Source organism: Gallus gallus, chromosome 6, assembly GCF_016699485.2.
Source record: "Gallus gallus isolate bGalGal1 chromosome 6, bGalGal1.mat.broiler.GRCg7b, whole genome shotgun sequence".
Lineage (NCBI taxonomy): Eukaryota > Metazoa > Chordata > Aves > Galliformes > Phasianidae > Gallus > Gallus gallus.
Window position 1 is genome coordinate 3,484,965 of NC_052537.1, and position 20,414 is coordinate 3,505,378.

At 38.9% G+C, this 20,414-nt stretch overlaps 1 protein-coding gene across 3 annotated transcripts in view; it reads left to right on the forward strand.

Moving 5' to 3' along the window:
- PARG (poly(ADP-ribose) glycohydrolase) overlaps positions 1-20,414 on the forward strand; it is a 61,416-nt gene that overhangs the window by 1,978 nt on the left and 39,024 nt on the right. For 2 of the 3 annotated variants that reach the window (XM_004941959.5, XM_015288036.4), the window contains 5 exons: positions 987-1,967; positions 3,838-4,024; positions 5,239-5,361; positions 5,834-5,917; positions 8,236-8,310. In XM_004941959.5, the coding sequence (XP_004942016.2) occupies positions 987-1,967; positions 3,838-4,024; positions 5,239-5,361; positions 5,834-5,917; positions 8,236-8,310 (1,450 nt within the window). The remainder of the gene's footprint in view (positions 1-986; positions 1,968-3,837; positions 4,025-5,238; positions 5,362-5,833; positions 5,918-8,235; positions 8,311-20,414) is intronic. The other variant, XM_421502.8, reaches the window with a different exon arrangement.

Below are 20,414 nucleotides of genomic sequence, written 5' to 3' on the forward strand. Positions count from 1 at the left end.
ACCTCATTTCTGCTTCTTTGCTTTTGTAGCATATCTCCTGAGTGTAAGTGCCTGATGGAGTTTTGCTACAGAAAGCTAACTAACCTCCCACTCCTCCAGGAGGAGCAAACCTTTTTGCTGACTTAGATTCCAACTCACTGTTGAGGTTGCTCTTGTAAATAACAAGATGAGAACATGTAGTGGGGTAAGGCAGACTGGGGCTGCTGCTTCCAAAGGCAGCCAGGCAGCTGTACTTATCAGGCCATGTCCATAGTCAATAGCTTTGCTTTTTGTTCTGGCTTAACATAACTCAGTAGTGGCTGAGAGTTTCATTTGATAGCTCTGTATTCAGCTCGCAGCTGCTAATTTATAGGCAAAAACCTATTTGAGTCCATCTCATCGGGCTCTGATTATATGTAATGTGGTGTAAATTGAATCAGAATTTACAGGTACTCAAAGATGTTTTGGTAGTGTTAGTGTCGTGTGGCACATGCTGAAGTGTGAGGGTGTTTTCCCAATGGGTTAGTGTGCTAGGAGCAATGCTTGCTAGATAGTTCATTTCTTTTTGATTTTCATTCTGTATTCTGTAGAGTAATACCAGTTATCGCTCTTCTTCAGTCATCACCTTGTGAACATATTAATATTGGTGTTTGTTAATAATTGGAAGTTTAAATCTATAGCAGTGCTAAAATGATCAAGAAAAGCCAGGAAAACTTGTGAAAATGATCAATGCAGAAGTATGGAGGACTCAGCTACAGGCTCATCATTGCAGTAAGGCAAAGATAGGGGGATGCTTAAGGAGGAAGAGAATAATTTAGATTGGTGTTTTTTATTCGGATTTGCTTTAGAGTGTAGGTTTGTATTGCTCTCTTCCAGCTTTACTGACAAACTAAAACCTAAAGTTCTGAAGTTTGTATTGCATGCTTACAGTCATTCCCTTTAAAAAATCACATACTGAAATTTCTTCCGGAGGTAATACATTAAATTCCTTTGCTTCTCTTTTGCAGCCTTCAAAGCAAAATTAATAACAATACTGAAGAAAATACCAAGATGACTTCTGTTAAAAAAGAAAACGTTTGTGAGCATGATGTAAAACAGCTAGAGAATATTTGCCAGCAAAATTGTCCAGAAGTATCTGGGGAAGTTGGCACAAAGCACGTAAATTTGTCTCAGACAGGCAGCATATGTAACTGGGAGGCTGAGGGCAGAGATCCAGTCTCAGACAGAGTGCCTGTGAAGGCAGAACAGACTGGGGAGGCCTTTAAAAATGCCAACATTGATCAGATGCACAGAACTGGCAAGGAGGCTCAGAGACGGTGCGAGGAAAGTGGTGACATTTGGACTCAGAGGAAAAGGTCATCCGGCCAGTCTTTGAAAACGGGAAACACAAAACCTTCTTCAAAAGATACTGAGACAGATGGGCAGGTGGTTTTGTGCAACTCCCAGAAGCTGAAGAGCTGCGATCCTGTTGATACAGGTGAACAGGAAGAAGGGGATGTAGTTCCAGAAAGCCCACTTTCAGATACTGGTTGCGATGCTTGCGTATCCCGTGTTGGAGGTCCTGAGAAACTGAGCAAGTGTCGAAGTAGTTCAGGGGATTCACCTGCTTTTGAGAAAGAAAGTGAGCCAGAATCACCCATGGATGTCGACAATTCTAAAAACAGCTGTCATGGGTCAGAGGCTGATGAGGAAACGAGTCCGCTTCTTGATGAGCGAGAGGAGAATAATATGGCCAAATCTATAAACAAATCTTTTAGAATTCAGTATGGGGATGCTGAACTGGAGTCAAGGAAATCACGGTTTTCTACTAAGGGTTGTGAAGACTTTGAGGGAATAGATAATTCTGTCAAGGATGATGGTCTGCATATAAAACCACCTGGGATCTCTCCTGCTCCATCATCGGAAGGCAAAGGTGCAAAACCAGGAGTGAAGAAAGACTCCAAAATCACCTCTCATTTCATGAGGATACCTAAAATGGAAGAGAAGAGGTAATGTTCCTTCTGCCTCATCTGTTCTGTTCACACTTAGAAATTTTCTTTCCCAGGATAAACTTTGGTGTCTGAATTGTGTAAAGAGCGTTGCAAAATGCATGCAAAGGCATGAAGATAGCTCTGATGTAACCTTGAAATAACTTGTTTTTAACAGGACTACTTTTTAATGATATTTTTATTTAGTGCAATGTTTTTAAACATTAGATTTGTTAAAACTGGAAATTAAAGACATTTTATGAAGGTGATTTTATTTACTGTGGAAGTATCTTAAGACTGTGAGAACTGATGCTTGAAAACCAGCTGTGGTGCAGGATTGCTTTCTTATGCTTAGTTTTAGCATTTATTATTTCATTCAGAACATTTGAGGAAGCTGATGTTTTGTTGGTTTTTTTTCTTTAGTTTTTATCTTTGCTGTCAAAATACTGGATCGGTTTTGTTGAAGCATCAATGCTACTGATGCTCTGATACCAACAAGAAGAATCCCATTTATTTGAAAGAAGTTGCAGTGATGTGTTGATGTTTTTTTGGGTTTTTTGGGTTTTTTTTAGCAGGTCTTTATTCATAATTTGGGGGAGAGGAGGACTAATAATTGGGTGCTACATTAACAGAAATAGAAGTCCTGAGGGTGACCCAGCACCATATGCTGGATGTGGTGTAAAGGCAATAAGACGATCTATGCCCTGGAGAGCTCAGATTCAAGTGGGAGCTGGGAAAGTGAATAAATGGCAAATGAGGAAGTAGAAACAAGAGGACACCATAAGCAATTATCTCAGTAGACTAATGTCTCCTAAAGTAGGGCAAGAAGGTATTTTACACAGTTTTGCTGGAGCTCCTTCCGGATGTGAGGAGCAGCACAAGCCATTCTTGACATGGGAATGAGCCTGAGGGCAATGGAGGGCAGCTGGCTGGTGGTGGGAGCTTGCATTTGAGAAATATGGAGAGTTGAGTAGGCTCAGAGTGGACATAGAAAACACAAACCAGCAGTTCTTAGAAAATGAGATAAAAAAAAAATGTGCTTAAAAAATTTCTGTCATTTCCCTAAGTCTTAAAACATGAGCTTAGTGAATATTCTTTTTGCTAAATTAAATTAGCTGCTACTGTAACAAAAAAGGTTTCACTGTGTGCATTGGTGGGAATACTCACAGTGCTTTACAGAGCAATTAGAGGGTAGTATGTGCAGCTGTAGAGATGTTCTGAGCCTAAGCAAGATGTGAAGGGTATAAACTCCCATGCCTTGCAGAGTAGTGGTGTTGTCAGTAGTGCTGAAGAGGGTGGTTAGGAAATATTAAAGTTCTCCTCTGGGTTTCAGTCAGACCAGGTTACAGCAGAGAGTGGGGTGACTGAAATCATAACTTGGGAAGAAAGAAGCAATAGCGTATTGAACGGCTCTGTTACCAGTTGTGCCATGCCAGAGTTATTCTTTGGCTCTCAGATAGACATGGTATGCCCGTACCAAGTGTTGTGCTGGTGTGGTTGCCCCTGTTCATGTGGTCTGCAAGGTCTGGGGCTCTGCTCGCACCTAGGGGCACTGGCATGTGTAGACAACATGAGCAGGTTGGACAGCATCTTTATCCAAGGGCGGAGCAACCTTGCTAGGGGGAGTTTAGAACTTTAAACAATGCCTCAAAGTTTAGGCTTTTAGCTTGTTTTGCATTTTACTTTGAGAACTTTTTCTTTTGGCTGAGAAACATCTGGTATGTCCCATCAAACAACCAGCCAAGACAAAATCAGATTTCAAGGAACGGTCACAGCAAAGGCTAGCAAGTAAACTTGCTTGGCTATAAATGTAACCCTGAAGTGTGTTTGTATTTGCCTACCAAGTATTTCAATGGAAATAACATTTTTCAATGTGTTTCTGTTTGAACAGCAGGAAAGATAAGTGCGAATTCAAATCTCAGCGAGCAGGAAGGAAGATCCCTAAGTATGTGCCACCACCTCTTCCAACTAATAAGAAGTGGTTTGGGACGCCGATTGAAGAGCTGAGGAGAATGCCTGTGTGTGGGGCTCGTCTTCCCCATCTGAGACCTTCAGCAAATCATACAGTAACCGTCAGGGTACGGTGCTTTGATGTATTACCCAAAATCAAATTCCTTACTGGGCTGTTGAAAGTATGGAATGCCACATCAGTCTCATAGCATTAGCAGGCTGTGGAGATCTTTCTTTGCCATTCTTTTCCAGCAGACTCGGGCAACTGATTTTTCTGAAAATTGAATTTTCTCATGGACATAACTAAGATAGTAAAATCCAGAATAAATGTGATTATAGCTTTACTGCTCTGGCCTCATAGGGACAAATGTATATATAATTTTTTTTTTGCATGAGTGTATGTAGTTTCTTGTCTGAGTTGCAAACTGAGAGTTTGCTTGCAAGTAAAAATTGTACTAAAATGATTCCATGTTAAATTTTGATTGTCATGTGATTCTGTTTTGGGTTCAAGGTGTACAGAGGGTTCAGATATTCAAGACGTGGAGAGAAGGGGGAAAAAATCATATGCAACTGTGTCAATGCATTTAAGACCAAATCTGACATATGCCTTTTGGAGTAGTGTACAGTCAGACTATTGTGTAAATAAGACGTGAGCTGAAGCCTGCAAGGTCATGGATGAATCCTAAACAAAAGAAAAGCACATGAAATTTAAGTGCAAGTTATGAGAAAAATTATTGCTAACAGAGTTGTGTAGCAGACCAGGTCCTTAGGAACATTGTATTTCCTAGGTTTTTTTATATTTCTGAAGTTCTGTGGAATAAGCTTGAAATATTACTGTATCTGTAATGATTTATTATCCCCTTCAGTGTTAAAGACTAAAAATGTTGTTTTTGTACATGGATATGATTACGGAAGACTTGGACAGAGAAGTGAGGAAGAATTGGACAGTTAAAGGTTATATTAATATAACCTTTAATGTGCATCAAGCAATCAGATGATTGTATTCTTTTCACCAAATGTAAGACTTGAGAGGACCTTAAAGATCCTCTGGTTTTTGCCTGCTGTCTGAATGGAGCTGTGAAATTCTTTCCCATAACCTTCTCACTGAGCATTCATCTTATACTTTGAGCTGTAGCTTCTGTTACTGTGGGTTTAATGGTGAGATTGTTGGGTTTTTTTTCCCTAACTAAATGGCCATCACATCGCTGCTTGTAACTTCCTGCAATCCAAAGGAGATGGGTTGTAGATCAGAGTTTTTTCTTAACTCAGTCTTTGCTTATTTACTTCTTTCTATAAAGGAAGTAAGAGCCTGAGCTTCTTTCCTCTTCTTCCTGTGTTGTAGGTAGACCTTCTGAGAGAAGGAGAGGTGCCTAAACCATTTCCAACTCATTATAAGGATTTGTGGGACAACAAACATGTTAAAATGCCCTGCTCAGAACAAAACCTATACCCTGTAGAGGATGAGGTAAGATAAAATGCTTACAGCTGTGCAATAATATTTCTTCATGCGTAGATTAGTTTTCAGCTTGCTGTGCTTTCACATGTGCTCTGTTGACAAGCTGTGTATGGAAATTGGAGGACCTGGTAGATGAACGTATCTGGTCTGAAAACTACATTCTTGGTTGTGATGCTTAAAAAGGGGAAGATATATATATTTTTTCTTCTAGTAATTAGTTTTCCAAACCCTTTGTGGGCTGGTGTGTATACGTATATGTGTGTGTATATGTATTTATTTTGATAAAACAAATTGGGATGCTGACGTGTGAATGAAGCTGTTACAAAAGTACTTCACAGATACTCGAAATGTCTTTTTTAGAGAACTTCAGAGATGAAGTAACGCTTATAAAAGGTTGTGGCAAGGAAGACAATTGTTACTAACTGTATCTTTCTGATTTGTGTAACTTCATCTGACTTTATTTTGGGCTTTTGTTTGGAAGAATGGAGATAGAACTGCTGGAAGTAGATGGGAACTAATCCAAACCGCCTTACTCAACAAATTTACATGCTCACATGATTTGAAGGTAAGCTTCTCAGTTTGGAATCGGCTCTATATAAATAAAGCTATATAAGTACTTTCATGCTTTTCATGTACTGTTGTAAGTGATTCTGGCTTAGTCCTATATTTTATCTTTTTTTTTATATATAAAGCAATCTCTGCTATTTGAGGGCTCCTTCATGAATTCTACGCATTGAAAACTAGAGATTGGGAAACTTTTTTATTTTCCCTTGCTAATCACTTATGGTTGTGCCTTTCATTTCTCAAATAACAACTCTGCTGGACTACTGATATAAATATAACAGCTGCTAAGCAGCATTATCAAGGTCCTGTGTTTAGTTCTCTATAAGGTATGTGCTGTTGGCTTTCTTTGGTGTTTAAAATCAAGTGTTGCTATTTTTGGAACTTCAGCGTAGAATCTGTTTTCTTCCCAGTCTGGATTTTCTTGATAAAATTGAAGGGTTAGAATAGTACTTTTGGTGCTATTTGGAGTCTGTTTTCCCATCTGGTACACTCTATTTGGAGTAATTCTGCAGGCAGACTAGGCTGGTTATTTGATGCTTGAAGAACAGCTGCTTGGAGTGGTAGTTGGCATTGAATAAATAATGCAGCCATTAAGTAACTTGAATTGGAAATCACTCAATCAGTCACAGAGAAATTACATTTCCTTATTGTGGAATCTACAAAGACCTTCACAGAAATACTGAAAAAACATCTTTTGTAAGTGGCCAGGAAGTCATGAAAACTGCACTGTGATGAAGCTGCTCTCAGTTCCAGTTAGATTCTCGATTGGCTTGTCTTTTTCTTTTTTATATTCTTACTGGCTATTCACTTGCCTATGCAGATACAGAAAGAATTGTGAATCTTCTTCTATCTGGTGAACTGTTAAAAGACTCCTTGCATAAATCTTCATGCTGATATCTGTTGTCAATATCAGATACTTATACTTGACTTGATAGTTTGCTGAAGGTGCATATCACCTTTAATCAGGGTAAAGAGTAACGTTACTGTGTTAGAGGAGAGAACTGTACCTGAGAGTTTCCATGGTTCATTGATGTGTTTACTTGTTTCTTGACTGCTTAGAACAATTTAGGTAGAGTATATGCAACATACGTGTGCACAGTGATAGGTGGGAAAAGAAGTTCAGATACTTAAATGTTACCACCAAATTTCTTAGGTGTTGCTAAAACAAATTCTACTGTATAAATCTATGCAGAACTCTTGGTTCAGTGGTAGCTGTGACTTTATCATAAATGTAGTATGCGGGCTTTTTCTATAACCAAAATGGGAGTGCAATGCCTGGACAAAGGAATTTGAAACAACAGCTCTTCACAGTAGTATACTCTAAAATTGCAAGAATTGAAGCTGCTGAAAAAATCCTCACTTCTTGGAGACTGCTTTACCTGTTGATGAATTTTACTGATCTCGTTGGCTTTTCGGTCAGGAATTAATTAATGAGTTGTCATCTGTAGCAGCTTAGAATTGCTGTTTGTTTTTTGCTGAGAAGAGTGTTGAGAGGCAAGAAAGGAGGTGTGTGCCAAAGCTGCAGGTCTATTTGAAATGGGTGATTTCTGTCCCTCAGCAACTTATGAAGTGTGTTAATTTTGTTTGATTTGGTATTCTTCTCGAAGGTTTTCAAGCTGGTTCTTATGAAGGGCCTAGTTAGTTTTTGTTATGGGTTTGGTTCTTTAGGCTACTAAACCGGTAAAAATTCTGCTAGGTCCTTTTCTCTACCTTGAAAAAGAAGGTAGGGAGGGATGTTTATACCATGGGTTGTAGGCAGACACAAGCATGCTTTGTTTTGGTATGGTTTGTTGTTGTTTTGTTTGTTTGTTTTGCTGCAAGGGTAAGCCTGTAGACTGCAGCTTATTTGATGCTGGACCTGAAATGTGAGATTCAGTATTGTTCAGAATTGCACCGTATTAACAGTCTCATAGAATGGCCTGGGTTGAAAAGGACCACAATGCTCATTGAGTTTCAACCCCCTGCTATGTGCAGGGTCGCCAACCAGCAGACCAGGCTGCCCAGAGCCACATCCAGCCTGGCCTTGAATGCCTCCAGGGATGGGGCATCCACAGCCTCCTTGGGCAACCTGTTCAGTGCGTCACCACCCTCTGGGTGAAAAACTTCCTCCTAATATCTAACCTAAACCTCTCCTGTCTCAGTTTAAGACCATTCCCCCTTGTCTTGTCTCTATCCACTCGCATAGCCGTATGGAATTCACAAGGCTTTGTGGCAGGTTGTATCCACTAGATGGTGCTGTTTCTTCAAAAAGGAGATGTGCTTTTTTTCTCTTGTTAACAGAGTGTCTATAGGCTTTATTTTGTTGTGCTCTTTCCACAGGAGGCTATTTTGAGATACAACGTTGCTTATGCCAAGAAATGGGACTTCACAGCTCTCACTGATTTCTGTGACAAGGTAAACCAGGTTGATTTAAAATAAGAAGAAAAGTAAAATGCAAACAACTATGTTGTCTATGTTTCTAATGCTTTTGGCTTACTTTTCCCTTTGCAAGAGTAGAAGTATTTCTCTTGTTTTTGTGGATGGTTACTTGGCTGATAACTTCAGCTAAAATGATAATTAGACTTTGTAAACAAGATTAATTTGGAATCAGAAGAAGCTCATTTGTGTGCTTCAGTAACAACTAAGATTATTGAAGACATGGTGAGAAATGCCTGTTTTGTTTAAGGAAACCAGGTTTATTAATGGACTGTGTTAACATTTCCAGTGTGATAGTTTCTTGTAAAAAGGTTTTTTTTTTCTTTATTTAAACATCTTTACTGCTGTATTACAGTGGTGATTGTACAGACTGAACTACGCTGCTCTGGCAGTAGATTTCTACTATATGCTGAGATGATAATTTGATTGTGTGAAGCCTTTGAATGGTTGTAGTGGTTTGTGTGATTTCATATTACCTTCCTGGAAAAGGATGCAATAGAAAAATGAGTAGTAGGTGGCAAATGCAACTTGAGGTATTTTTAATGTATGACTTGGCTTAATTTCTGATCACAGGTCAGCTATAACAGTATGGGATGAGATCCAATAGAAAATGTTTTACTTCCAGCTCATAAGTTGTGTGCACGTGTGCTCTATTTTTGGAGAGAGGGGTTCTGAAGCTGCATTAAGGTTCAATGCAAACTAAATTTATTAGTTGCATGTCTGGTTAAAACAGGTGTCTGCTTTGTTCATCTGATCAAGAACTGCTTCTTGCTGCCTCTTGCTGATGAGGACCAGTGTTTTGCAGGACAAGTTTTGTTTCTCGCACAGCATAATGTTGCTGACAGAAAGAAATGCAGGTTGTGCTGTGTGTACTTGCTATGAGAGCTGTGTGTATTGGCCCATCTTACCAGTGTAGTATTCCCTCTTTGTTATTTGGACTCTCATGGTTGAGACTGTAGGCTTTTGGCCTCTGCTCTTCTACTACTACCTGAAATTAACTTAGCCTGTTCAAGTGGTCTTCAGCTGTTCATTCTGGTGTTTTCAAAGAACATATATTAAATTTACTAAAAAGTTGTAAAGTATAACAAATGATTGATGTAAAAACTTCTCAGGAATGTTTGCACAAATGTATTGCTACAAAAGGATACGAGCTTGTCATGATTTCAAAACATGTTTCAAAACATGTATCTTGGAATTTGGAAACCTGAGTGATTAGATTTTGAGATCATCAGCCAGGGAAAATAAGTAGTGTCAGTGGCCACTGGAGAAGAGGGGATCAATAGGGAAATGAGCTGTTGGGCATCACCTCTCTCATGGAGGGTGAAAAGGCCACTTCTGGCACATGGGAATGGTGATGTAGTTCTAAGGTTCCATATAAGAGGGAGCAGAACTGTTTAAAAATGGATTTTAGAGCTACATACTCTTCAACTTGCTCTATGTTAAATGAAAGATAGTGAAGCATTATAGCAGTATAGTAGGTCCTCGTAAACTGTAGGAGCAAAATAATACTCTGGCTTTGTTTATTGAGTATGTTGAGTTTAGTGGAAGGGAAGCATCTTATACAAAAAGATGCTTAAAATCTTCTCTGTTATTAGGAGATGTATGAACTCTTCAGGCTTTGTAAATCAGTAAGCCTGCTTATCTGAGCAGCTTCTGAGTGAAGTGGTGAGGTCCTCTGTAGAAATGCCCTGAATATACTAGCTGTAGTGGAGCGTGCCTTTGGAAATCCTTGTATCTGGGAGCTAATAATTAAGGGATTTCTGTTGGCTTACATCTTTTCTTGTTTATCCTATGGTTTTGAGGGAATGGGGAAAGCATTTCAGATGGTAGTTGCTCACTGCAAGTTGAGTGTTGTGCCTGAAAAACATTGGCTGACAGTCTTACATTGTAAACATGCAAAGGAGGAGCAGTTCAATGGAGAGTTTGGGAAATAGTCACAAACAGATATTAAATAGTTCAGTAGTTTTAATCTCTCTATTTTTTCTTTTTTATGAGCCTCAGATAACTATATGTATTCTTAGGCCCTCTACTTAACCAAGGGGATTGGGTCTACAGATCCAATGGTGTCTGTATTAATGAATTGTCTGGAATGTTATGATTAGATATAACTTAGTGAATGCAGACCTATTAAATTACTGAAGCATCGGTTGTCACTACTTTTTCTGATTTTGCACACAGCTTGCTTCATCTATTAATCTGTTAAATGTTTTCATATTAATGCGTTTATCTTATATTGTTTCATATTTTAGTTTCCTTCTGAGTTATAGAGTCAAAATAGTCTTCTTTCCAAATTCTGCTTGTAAGATTCTAGTCAATGTTCTTCTAGTAACAGTCATAGTAATTACTGTTATTTACTAGCAACAAAATCATAGACATGACTTTTCTTAATTAATCATTAAGTTAGAATATCTTTAAGTTGGAAATAATTGCCTCTGGTGACGCAATAGCAAAGAACTCCTTTTGCTCAGTACATTGAATTATTGTAATAGCTATACTAAGTGCTTTCTTTTTGGGGGAGAAGGCGGCACTTTCTGCTCACTTAGCTGAGAGGTGCTTCTGATGCCAGTCTCATGACTCAATGAATTGGGGACAAGAGCTTAGATTGAGAACCCTGCTTGAATCCACTGGAGTTCCATAGTTGTTTTTTAAATGCTCCCAATTACATGCAGTTTTAGATCGCTTTTGTGACAGCCTTTTAAGGTTTTGTTTTCACTCTCCATTGGGGTGAAAAATGATCTGTTTCTATGATGTTGAAGGTACTTCCCTTGCCTCGGTGTTATTCTTGACAAAGGAAGAGAATTTGTTGCTGATGTGTTGGATACAGTGAAACAATGAGACCTGCGTTCCAATCCATTTTGCTCCTTCCTAGAGAAGAGCTCTGTCAAAGAACACCAGTAGCTCTTTGTTATCCTTGAATGCTCCATTGTGTGCAAGAGTCTATTTTGGAAGATGATTTCCTGAAAACTTCTCCATTGTCATGAAAAGTTTTGTAGATCTTGGCAGGCACGTAGCCTGACAAAGGCAAATGGGCCGTTCTGCAGAGCATTGTCAGAAGAGGGAGCCCTCACACTATTTTCAGAACGCTATTCTGGATGCTCCTTCATGTTTGAAAGTAAAATTCCTGCTTGTGCAGTGAAGAAAGTTTGGGAGCTTGGTGGTGCTGCTGCTTTTTGCTGTTGTTTCTTTTAAAAAGTTCATACTACTCACCAGAAACGTACCTGAAGTTCTCGGTGGCTTATTCAGGCATCTGACAGCTTTGTTGTTTTCTATGGAACTTCCATGCTGTTGTATTGATTTGCTTTTGCATTTGTCTGTCAATATTGGTGAACAGGCTTAAGATTTATTTGAGTTATTACTTACTGGATGAAAGTTGTTAGTGCTAACGTTTTTAATCTTACTTGCATGATTTGTATGACTTGAAAGCCATCCTTCCATCTTGTTTTCCTAGAAATAAACTAGAAGGCAGATAGGAAAATGTAAACAGCAAGTAGAAAAGGAATCGTGAAAAAACTGCTGTGGATTTGGCTATCTGGAGACCCACAACAACCTGTTCCAGATGGGCAACGTTTACAGGAATGGTGGCAGCTCATATTAAATTGGCAACCTCTTGATCAACAGTGCTAAGTACTGTAGTAGGTTTTCTTGTTTGCTTGTTCTGGTTTGTTTGCTGCTTCTCCCTTGTGGATGGACCCCTCTCCTTCCAGGAACATCCACATTCTTTTGCTCTTTCCTGAGCACATAAAGTAAAAAGATGTCGTTCAGGGCTTATTAATGCCTCAGACTAATCTCCAGCAGTAGCAACTTTATTTGACGGGAAGAGAAGCAGTCTGTCATCCTTAAATGTCTGGGCAAATAAGTTACTTGTAATATAATGACCTCACGCTATTCAGTGCTGAAAAGGATTAAATTCAGAACTTACACATTATATTAAATGGCAAACTGTAGCCTTTGGTGATTACTCACCTGGTAGAAACTGCAAATATTTTGACTCTTAAGTTTGAACTCTTATGGAGCATAGACTGAAGATGGTAGTTCAGGTAAATTTGTGTGGCATAAACAGTGATGGTCTTGGAGCTTCTATGAGTCATCTGAAAAATGCATCATGATGCATCTTTTGGGTGTTCACTTTGTGTCTATAACAGGTTTGTCTGGACTCCTTTTCTGGTGTAAAGCTTGTATTTGGGGGATGGAGAAACTACAGTGAGAGGAGATAGGAATGAATGAAAGGTATGTAACAGCTTGCAGATGAGGAACATCTAAATAGTTTAGAACTGTTTTATTTCTTTCTTCTAGCTGGGAGAGAGATGAGGAGTGGATATGACAGTGGTATCCTAAAAGAATGGGAAGGAGAGTAAAGAGGAAATGACTGTTCTTCTGGTAGAACAGTTAAGGGACACTATATGAATGTTCTAAGCAGATATGGTTTTCAGAAATGAACAAAAGGAATTACTTAATTAGATAATGCTGTGGAACTCTGTGTTAGGTAATGCTGAGGATGCTAAGGGTTCACATCAAGTTTTGAAAGGATTTGTACAAATCCCTAATAGGGAGATCCTATTAGCTTCTGTGTGGTTACTGTGATGATCTCTGCAAATGTTTGGAATGCTGATTACTCCAAGCAAAGGCAGTGTTCTCAGGGAGTGCTGCTGCTGAGTTGCCTTGCTTGCTGTTAAACTTTCCTAGGCATCTTTTCTTGGTCCCTGTTAGATAAGGCTCTTGCCTATGGTGGACATTTGTCCATTTTTGCATTCTCTGAACTTTGAGTTGAAGATGGGAAGCAGAAGTGACCTTGTCATGCAGGTTGTATTCTGATGTAGGACCAATATTAGAAGTTACTGAAATGTAAGAGAAGCTGTATGCTTCTTTCTTTTAGGACAAAGTAGTTAAGATAAAACACTTAAAATAAACACGAGTTGACAGTGCTTATGCCTTTTAAAATCTACTTTTCCAGGCACACTGCAGAACTTCAGCCCCTTCGTGCCTGGTTGAGGCAAATAGGAAGGCTTGAACAGGTTTTGCTATTAGTATCTCTACGAAGATGCTCTCTCATGATCCGCTCTGTAATACTCAGTTTCCAGTGGCTGCATTTGGCTTTTGATGTATGATATACATGCATGTGCATGCTTGCAGTGACTGTATGGATGTTTTGTTGTCTTGCTGTCTTTTGAGAAAGCTGTGTGAAGCCAATCAATCTGTATGTAGATTCTTGTCATCTTATTTGCTCTTGATTCCTGTGTAATCCAACGTTTTGTGTAAGGAATGCTTTGTTTTGCAAACTCTATTACAGAAGGTTGTTTTCTCTTACAAAAGAAGCTGCTTCATTTGTACATTAGGATTTATTCTGTGAAATTGAATGAAACATGTTAATGCTCTTTTAAAATGGCCAGTTCGTTCTACTTAATTGCAGAGAGAAACCTTTGGCATGAAAAGAGAAAGGAACAATGTAATATGCTAGTTTTGTCTTGTGTGCAGTCTTTTATAAGCATTATCTCTTAGAGAAACTTAAAGCATATGTGTAGTATAAATATACAAAAAATATCTTTTATACATGCAGCCTTTCACATTTTCTGTAAATATCATAGGTCCATATCATATATTATCTAAATTTTGGCATTCATATGGATATGTGCACGTAGTTAAAGATACCGCTTTTTTCCTTAGTGGATGTTCTGTGTGGTTTCCAGTTAACGAATGGTGCAGCACACGTTAAGTCTCATTTCTGTTAGTCAATGCTGTGTGCTTAGGGGTAATTCAGAGAGATGGAAGAAAACCATGGCAGTTTTCACTGGAAGACCTTGTGAGTTTGTTGTGCTGAAATGGCATTTAAAAAAAAGTAAAACATGGGTAATAACTACAGAATGTGCCTGCTGTGTTTGTTATGAAAGTGCAGTTTCTCCCTGGAATGCGTGTTGCCACGTAGTATAGTAGTACATTGGTATGAACACTTCCAGAAAATGCATCAGATGCAAGTAGTTGAGTTGAGGAAGCACATCAAGTGTTTGACAGCTTAGCATTGGCACTTCTGACTCTACCAGAGGTATGTCAGCTTCCTTTCCAGCAGTTGGTTGTGTTTTCAGATCTCTGTGCTGATAGGAGTGAAATTAAGAAATGCTTCCTTTCCGAAACTACAATTGTAAAGTGTTACAGCCACAGAGTAGCTCAGTCTGTGATCTTAGCCTTAATAGCCTTTATCAAATAACCTTAAACTTAATTTCTTAATTTTCTTACGATTATGACATGGGCAATTTTGGAAACTATACTTCCATTTTCTACCACTGTTTCCGTATCTTCATCTAAAGAGATGATAAGTGCAACATATCTGAGGATGATGTGACTGTAGTATAATCTAGTTGCATTGGGTTGAGCTCTACATATCCATCCATTTCTTGAAACAGATTACACTGCTTTTAGGAACACGTGAAACTGTTAAGTACATGCATATCTTGAGAGATTTTTGGTCCTAATAAGACTTAACATCATTCATGTCCTATCAGGTCTTAGGAATTTTCCTGTACGTTTTGTTGTTTGAATGACTTGCTGGAGAAAAATAAACAATTGCTGTAATCAGTGGTGTTGGTGCAGAGAGAATTTTGAAGTGCCACGTTGTTCTGGTGAGTGGTTTTTTGATAAATCATTTTTGTAATTGTTTGGACAGTACTAACAGAAGTGAGCATTGCACAGAGATATCAACACAGCAAAGGTAGGCTTTTAAGCAAGAAATCAAATGTCCCAAGGCAGAAAATAGCCTATCTGTTGTTCTTTGCTGGATTTCATGTTAGTCCAGATGTTTTCAAACAATTTCCATTACATCAGATTATCTTTTCCAAATCTAAACTGAAAGGTCTTTTGAATGTGCCGTGAAGGGTTTCCTTTTCATAGCAACAGAAAGGTATTTGTCCCCAATGTATGAAATGTAAGCTTTTCTGAGGGAGAGAGAAATAAGCATCTTGTATGCTTTGGAAAATGTTAGTAGCTCAGCGTTGTCGAGGTGAAATAGGAATGTGTGCTGAGTGACAGGCTTATTGTTAGCCAAATAAATATTGTTATTTTTCTACTTCCCAGTCAAACGGTTGAGTACTTTTTAAGTGGTTTGGTTTTTTGCAAACACCATCACAGTGACTATTGCGTTATCAGTATAATCAGGGAAGGGATTTCTGTGTCTACCAGGTGTAGACTTTGTACTTATATTGTGTCTGAAGTACTTGTGCATATGTGAAGATACATTCTTAAGATCTCTTCTTTCCCAAATAAGTATAAGAAACTGGTTTTGTTTGCTGTGGTTTTCCTTAGATGCTTTATGCTCTTAGATTTGTAATGTCTGGAACACTGATAATTTAAAACAAAACAAAGGCGGTCATCAGCACTCATGAGAAACTCTGTGGAATAGCTGTAGTTAAATGTAATGACTTTTGAATGCTTCTGCAGTACAATTCTTAGCAGATGATTTCAAAATCATAGTGGTAGTAAACTTCTTCCCCCCCACTCCAACAACCCAAGTGCTCTGGGGAGATAAAAGATTGGAGTGAACGTGGGCACAGATCTTTTTCATCCTTACCTAATGGCAGTTGGCTGGTAGGATAGGACTGCTCTTTAGGAATGTACAGGTGGAATTTACTTGAAGCTTATGGCAAATCAGGTTTCAGGTTTCACTCATTGACAGTAAGACAGTGGATGAGGTTAGACTACCACTATTGTGAAGTATAAAATGTGTTTTTAAAACCATGAGAGGGAGATGCAAAAATATTCTCTTTCTTTCTCTCATAAATGACTGTATTTTATCTAGAATGCTGAAAAGCTTTAAGAGGAAAGCTGCTGCTGTTGGGGATGATACACCTGAGAGAGCATTTCAGGGCTGGATTGGCAGTAGACGTGAATGAGGCTTCAAAGGAAAAAAAATAAACAAAAATGAATTAACCTCTGTCTTGTTAGCTGTCTTACTTTTTCCTTTTAAAGTGTCAGTTTGTGGTTTTGATAAATGTCAGAAGCATTCTTCCTCTCAAATAAGATTCTTCCTGCATAATCTGGTTCTATGTTGGTTTTTTTCCTCCTCCCTCCAAAGATTACTTTGTCTTTTCTCTGGTTTCTAATCGGACAAGTGCTCAAGGAATGAGATGGATTTGACAGCCAAATCTGTTTCCTGCTGAATTAGTTCTGTAAGGGAACTAACTATAAGGAGCCAGATGTTAGTGTATTCTTTCCTGCAGCTATGGAAGTTCATTAATTTAATAAAATAGAATCTTAGCAAAAACATCAGGGGGTTTCTGTCCTTCTCAACCTTTTCCCCCCAACTTTGCTATCAGGGTTCAAGCTTGTTCATACCTATAATCTTTTGCATTATGACAAATAATCTGTTACACATACAAGTCAACGGGCTGCAGCCTAGCATCTCTGTCTAGTTCCAGGTATGCCAGTAATTGAGGCTCATGTTTAAATGGATTTCATCTACTCAATTCAGAAGAAAACTCTTTCACATGGAGTATGACTTCAAAGCTTTTTCCCTCCAGGTGTATTTAGTTAATACTAGTTTTCAAAGTCATGTGATTAGCACTTTTTTGGGCTTCAGTTTTTGTTCTAAGTTTTCTTTCCAGCTGTTCCGAATAACCTATTGAGTCAGTCTGTTTTCGGGATTCTCAAGCATTTAAAAGCATGTGTAATAAGGGCTGGGGGAAGAGAGAGAGTGCATGTTGGCAATCTGAGGCTATTTTAGCCTTTGGTAAAAGACTCAAATGTAATAGATGCCGACTTGATTGTTTTATTGACGTTGAGGAGCACAAACCATGGACAAAAAGCATTGGACATCTATGTGAGACAGGAGAGCGAGCAGATAAGTACAGGCTGTTGGGGAAGTAAGAGAAAAGGAAGACATCGTTGCACACAGCATCAAGGAGCGGCTGTGGGATTGCTTAAATATGCTGAAATTTTTATGTAAGCATCATCTGAAAGGAAAGTGTTGGTTTGAGTGGAGATGCTTCAGGTTGTCTTGAAGATCTTTGGAATACACATAACGTCATTTCAACTTCCCACTTTTTATTGAAACATTATCATTATTGAAAAGTGGACCAGCTCGTCTTGCAGAGCAGTGTAAGGGCACAACTGAGCTGACATCTCAAATCAGCGACAAAGAGACCTTCTGGAAGACAGGCATAGTATACACTGAATGGGAGGGGGAAAGCATCACTGAAAATGCTTATGAATAGAAAAAGACTGTCAGCACACTTTGGGAAGGTCTCAGAAAACTATTCTGAGTTGTGTTAGGCTTGACAGCTCAGTTTCACACCAGGTTCCTTGCATGTGGCACAGGGCAAGCCTTTATCTTGGCAGAAGTGTGAGTAGCATTCCTTTGGTCACATATCTTCTTAAATTCTTGTCTTTGAATTGCAGACTTGAAGGAGTGTAGTAGTGTTGTCTATGTAGATTATCCGTGCACCATGCTGCACTTCTGTTTGCAACTGAGTTTCTTAGCTTGAAAGTATTAATTGTGTACATCTCAGTGTTGTGTAAAAATATTGTTTTATTTGAGACAATCTGAAGGTACTGAAGAAAATAAAATATTCCTGAAATGAGGGGAATGGAATTACTGTGAGTGCAGTACAAAGAAGTTCCTCCATTTGTCTAATTCATTAGTTAGAGACCATTACCACCTGTAACCTTATGACTTCTAACATTGAAGTAATTAGGAAAGCTGTTACTGGAAAGGCAGCTCAGTCTCATAGCTGATAGTACAAGCAGGAGCCGAAACAAATGAATGCTAAGATAGCACAGGCAGTGCAGTGGCAGCTGGGAAGAAAACACAACTCAGAAGGCTGTAATCCCTTAGAATGAGAGAATAAGACAAATCTCACTGAATGCCTCTTTTCTCCCTCTATCCTTAAGGAAGTGGTTCAGTTGGTCATTGTCCAGCCACAAAAGGATAATATGAGGAAATAAAAACAAATTGGAAACGTTAAGCCACTGCTGTCCTAGCACATTGTTTTGCCTGTTAACCTGATTATTCTGCCTTCCCATGTGATAGATGGAGGTGTCCGAGCTTCTGTTCTATATACATAGCTTGTTTGGTTTGATGAGCTGTCAGATTTAGATTTAAACTCTACCATCGCTATCAACCCTTGCTACCTCAGATTCTTCTTACTTGAACTGTCAGGCATGCTCATTCATTACATTTTGGAGGACTAGTTTATAGTGACAGGAGGCCATTACTTACAGCAGTGTTTAGTCAAGCCTCTTTGCTGCACTATAAATGTTCATTTTGCAAAATTGCAATGCAAGGTTGGCCAGGAGCTCTCACCTGTGCTGCTGCTTGCTGAGCCATTTGCACCTTACTTCTTGGAGCCCTAAGTCATGTTCATTTAATCAATCACCCTAGTGCAACTACAATTGAAATCACCAAGTGATTTCTTTGGAAAAAGACAGTTTGTGTTTTGTAACTCTGATTCCCTGTAGCTTTTTGCCTTGGAAATACCCCCTACTTTTATTTCATTCCTAATAGTTTTTTTTTTACATGATTGGAGGCCTATTAATTATTTAAGATGCAAATACTAAGCTTCTAAAATTGAAATTCAGTCTTTTCTCTTAACTTTTGCTTAGTTGTAACCTTTTAAAAGGTTGCATATGTTTAAAAGCATGCTACTGAATGTCTCAGCTTCCTTAAGATGCTTACTTAACAGCTGTGCACCAACTAAAACATTGTTTCCTCAGTGAGAAGAGTTGCCTTTGTACTCAACTAACCCCAGTGGGCAGGCTGGTTCTCTTTCACCTGCCACCTGCCTTACACCACATCAGGCCCTTTTGGTAGGCTGGTTTGACTCGCTAATGCAATGGAAGACAATTCCTCAGATTATTTTCCTGTGGGGTTAGCAAACTGAAGGATCTCAGGAATGTGGGATGGATGCATCTGGGGGTGAAGAATGGCACATCCCTCCTCCAGCAACAATAAATAAGTACGTAGTGTGACTCCAAATATGCTGCATTTTACATCAGTACAAGTTATCGCTTCTGAAGGGAGTTTCTTTCTCAAAAAGTCTTCATTCATATTTGTGACCAGGTATTCTTCGTGCTGCTGCGGGGTTCTCCCAGGTTGGTGTTTATGTGGTGGAATGTCTGTCAGATGGAGCTTCTGGGGAGAAGTTAAAGCTGTGCTTAAACAGGAGAGCATTCAGAGCCAGGAGGGTTTAGGCTTCCTGGTGGTTCAGCCAGAGAAGGACAGCGATGGGGGTTCTCACTGTCTTGTGGCAGTATAGCCCTTCAAAAAACAAAACACAGCAACAAACACTCATTTGTTACGTAGATGTAGGAATAATCTGCCTGAAGTCCGATGAAAATGCATCTGAGCATTTATGGCTCCAGATCTAGATGGATTTCTAGTGGATATCTAGTACAAATAGTATATAGGAATAATAGCATTAGGAAAGTGAGAAGAAGCAGTGCAGTTAAAGGTATGAAAGTAAACTTCCTAGTTATGTATTCTGCATCAGCAGAACGGTTGCTGGCCCTACTTCTGCTTAGGGAAGAAATTGTCGCTTACTATTGTTATATTGTTTTAAAAGAAGCATAAAGAAAAGGTTGATGCCTTGACAGTTCTGACAAAGTCCGGTGCCATTATGTGTCACCAGATAAGTGATACTGCATAGTCTGTGGCAGTCAGCAAAGCATGGCAGCCACTATTGATATGTCAATTTTAAGAGAGAGGAAGTGTTGCCCGAAGGGGAGAGAATATCAGCATTTGACAGCCCAGTAGACATCAGAGGTTAAATGTCATCTTTTGAATAGATTTAACTTACGTATTCATTTTATTTATTGAGGTCTGAATTTCAAGTCCTTAATGCTTATTTTGTTTCTTTCTTGGTGCTTAAAAACATTGCACCTAAGAACAGAGGAAGGTTTCCTGCTAGAGCAGATGATGATAAAGGTGAGGTGGTTGTTTGCAATATCTGACCTGTACTGTGTGAAAATATAAGTGTATATGCAGCCAATGGTAATAGAAAAGGGAAACGTTTAACCAAAGTGTTTTTTGTTCTTTGAGTATTTGTATGTTGTTTTGGTTGGTTTGTTTTTTTTTTTTTTAACTTCCTGAGCACACTTAGTCT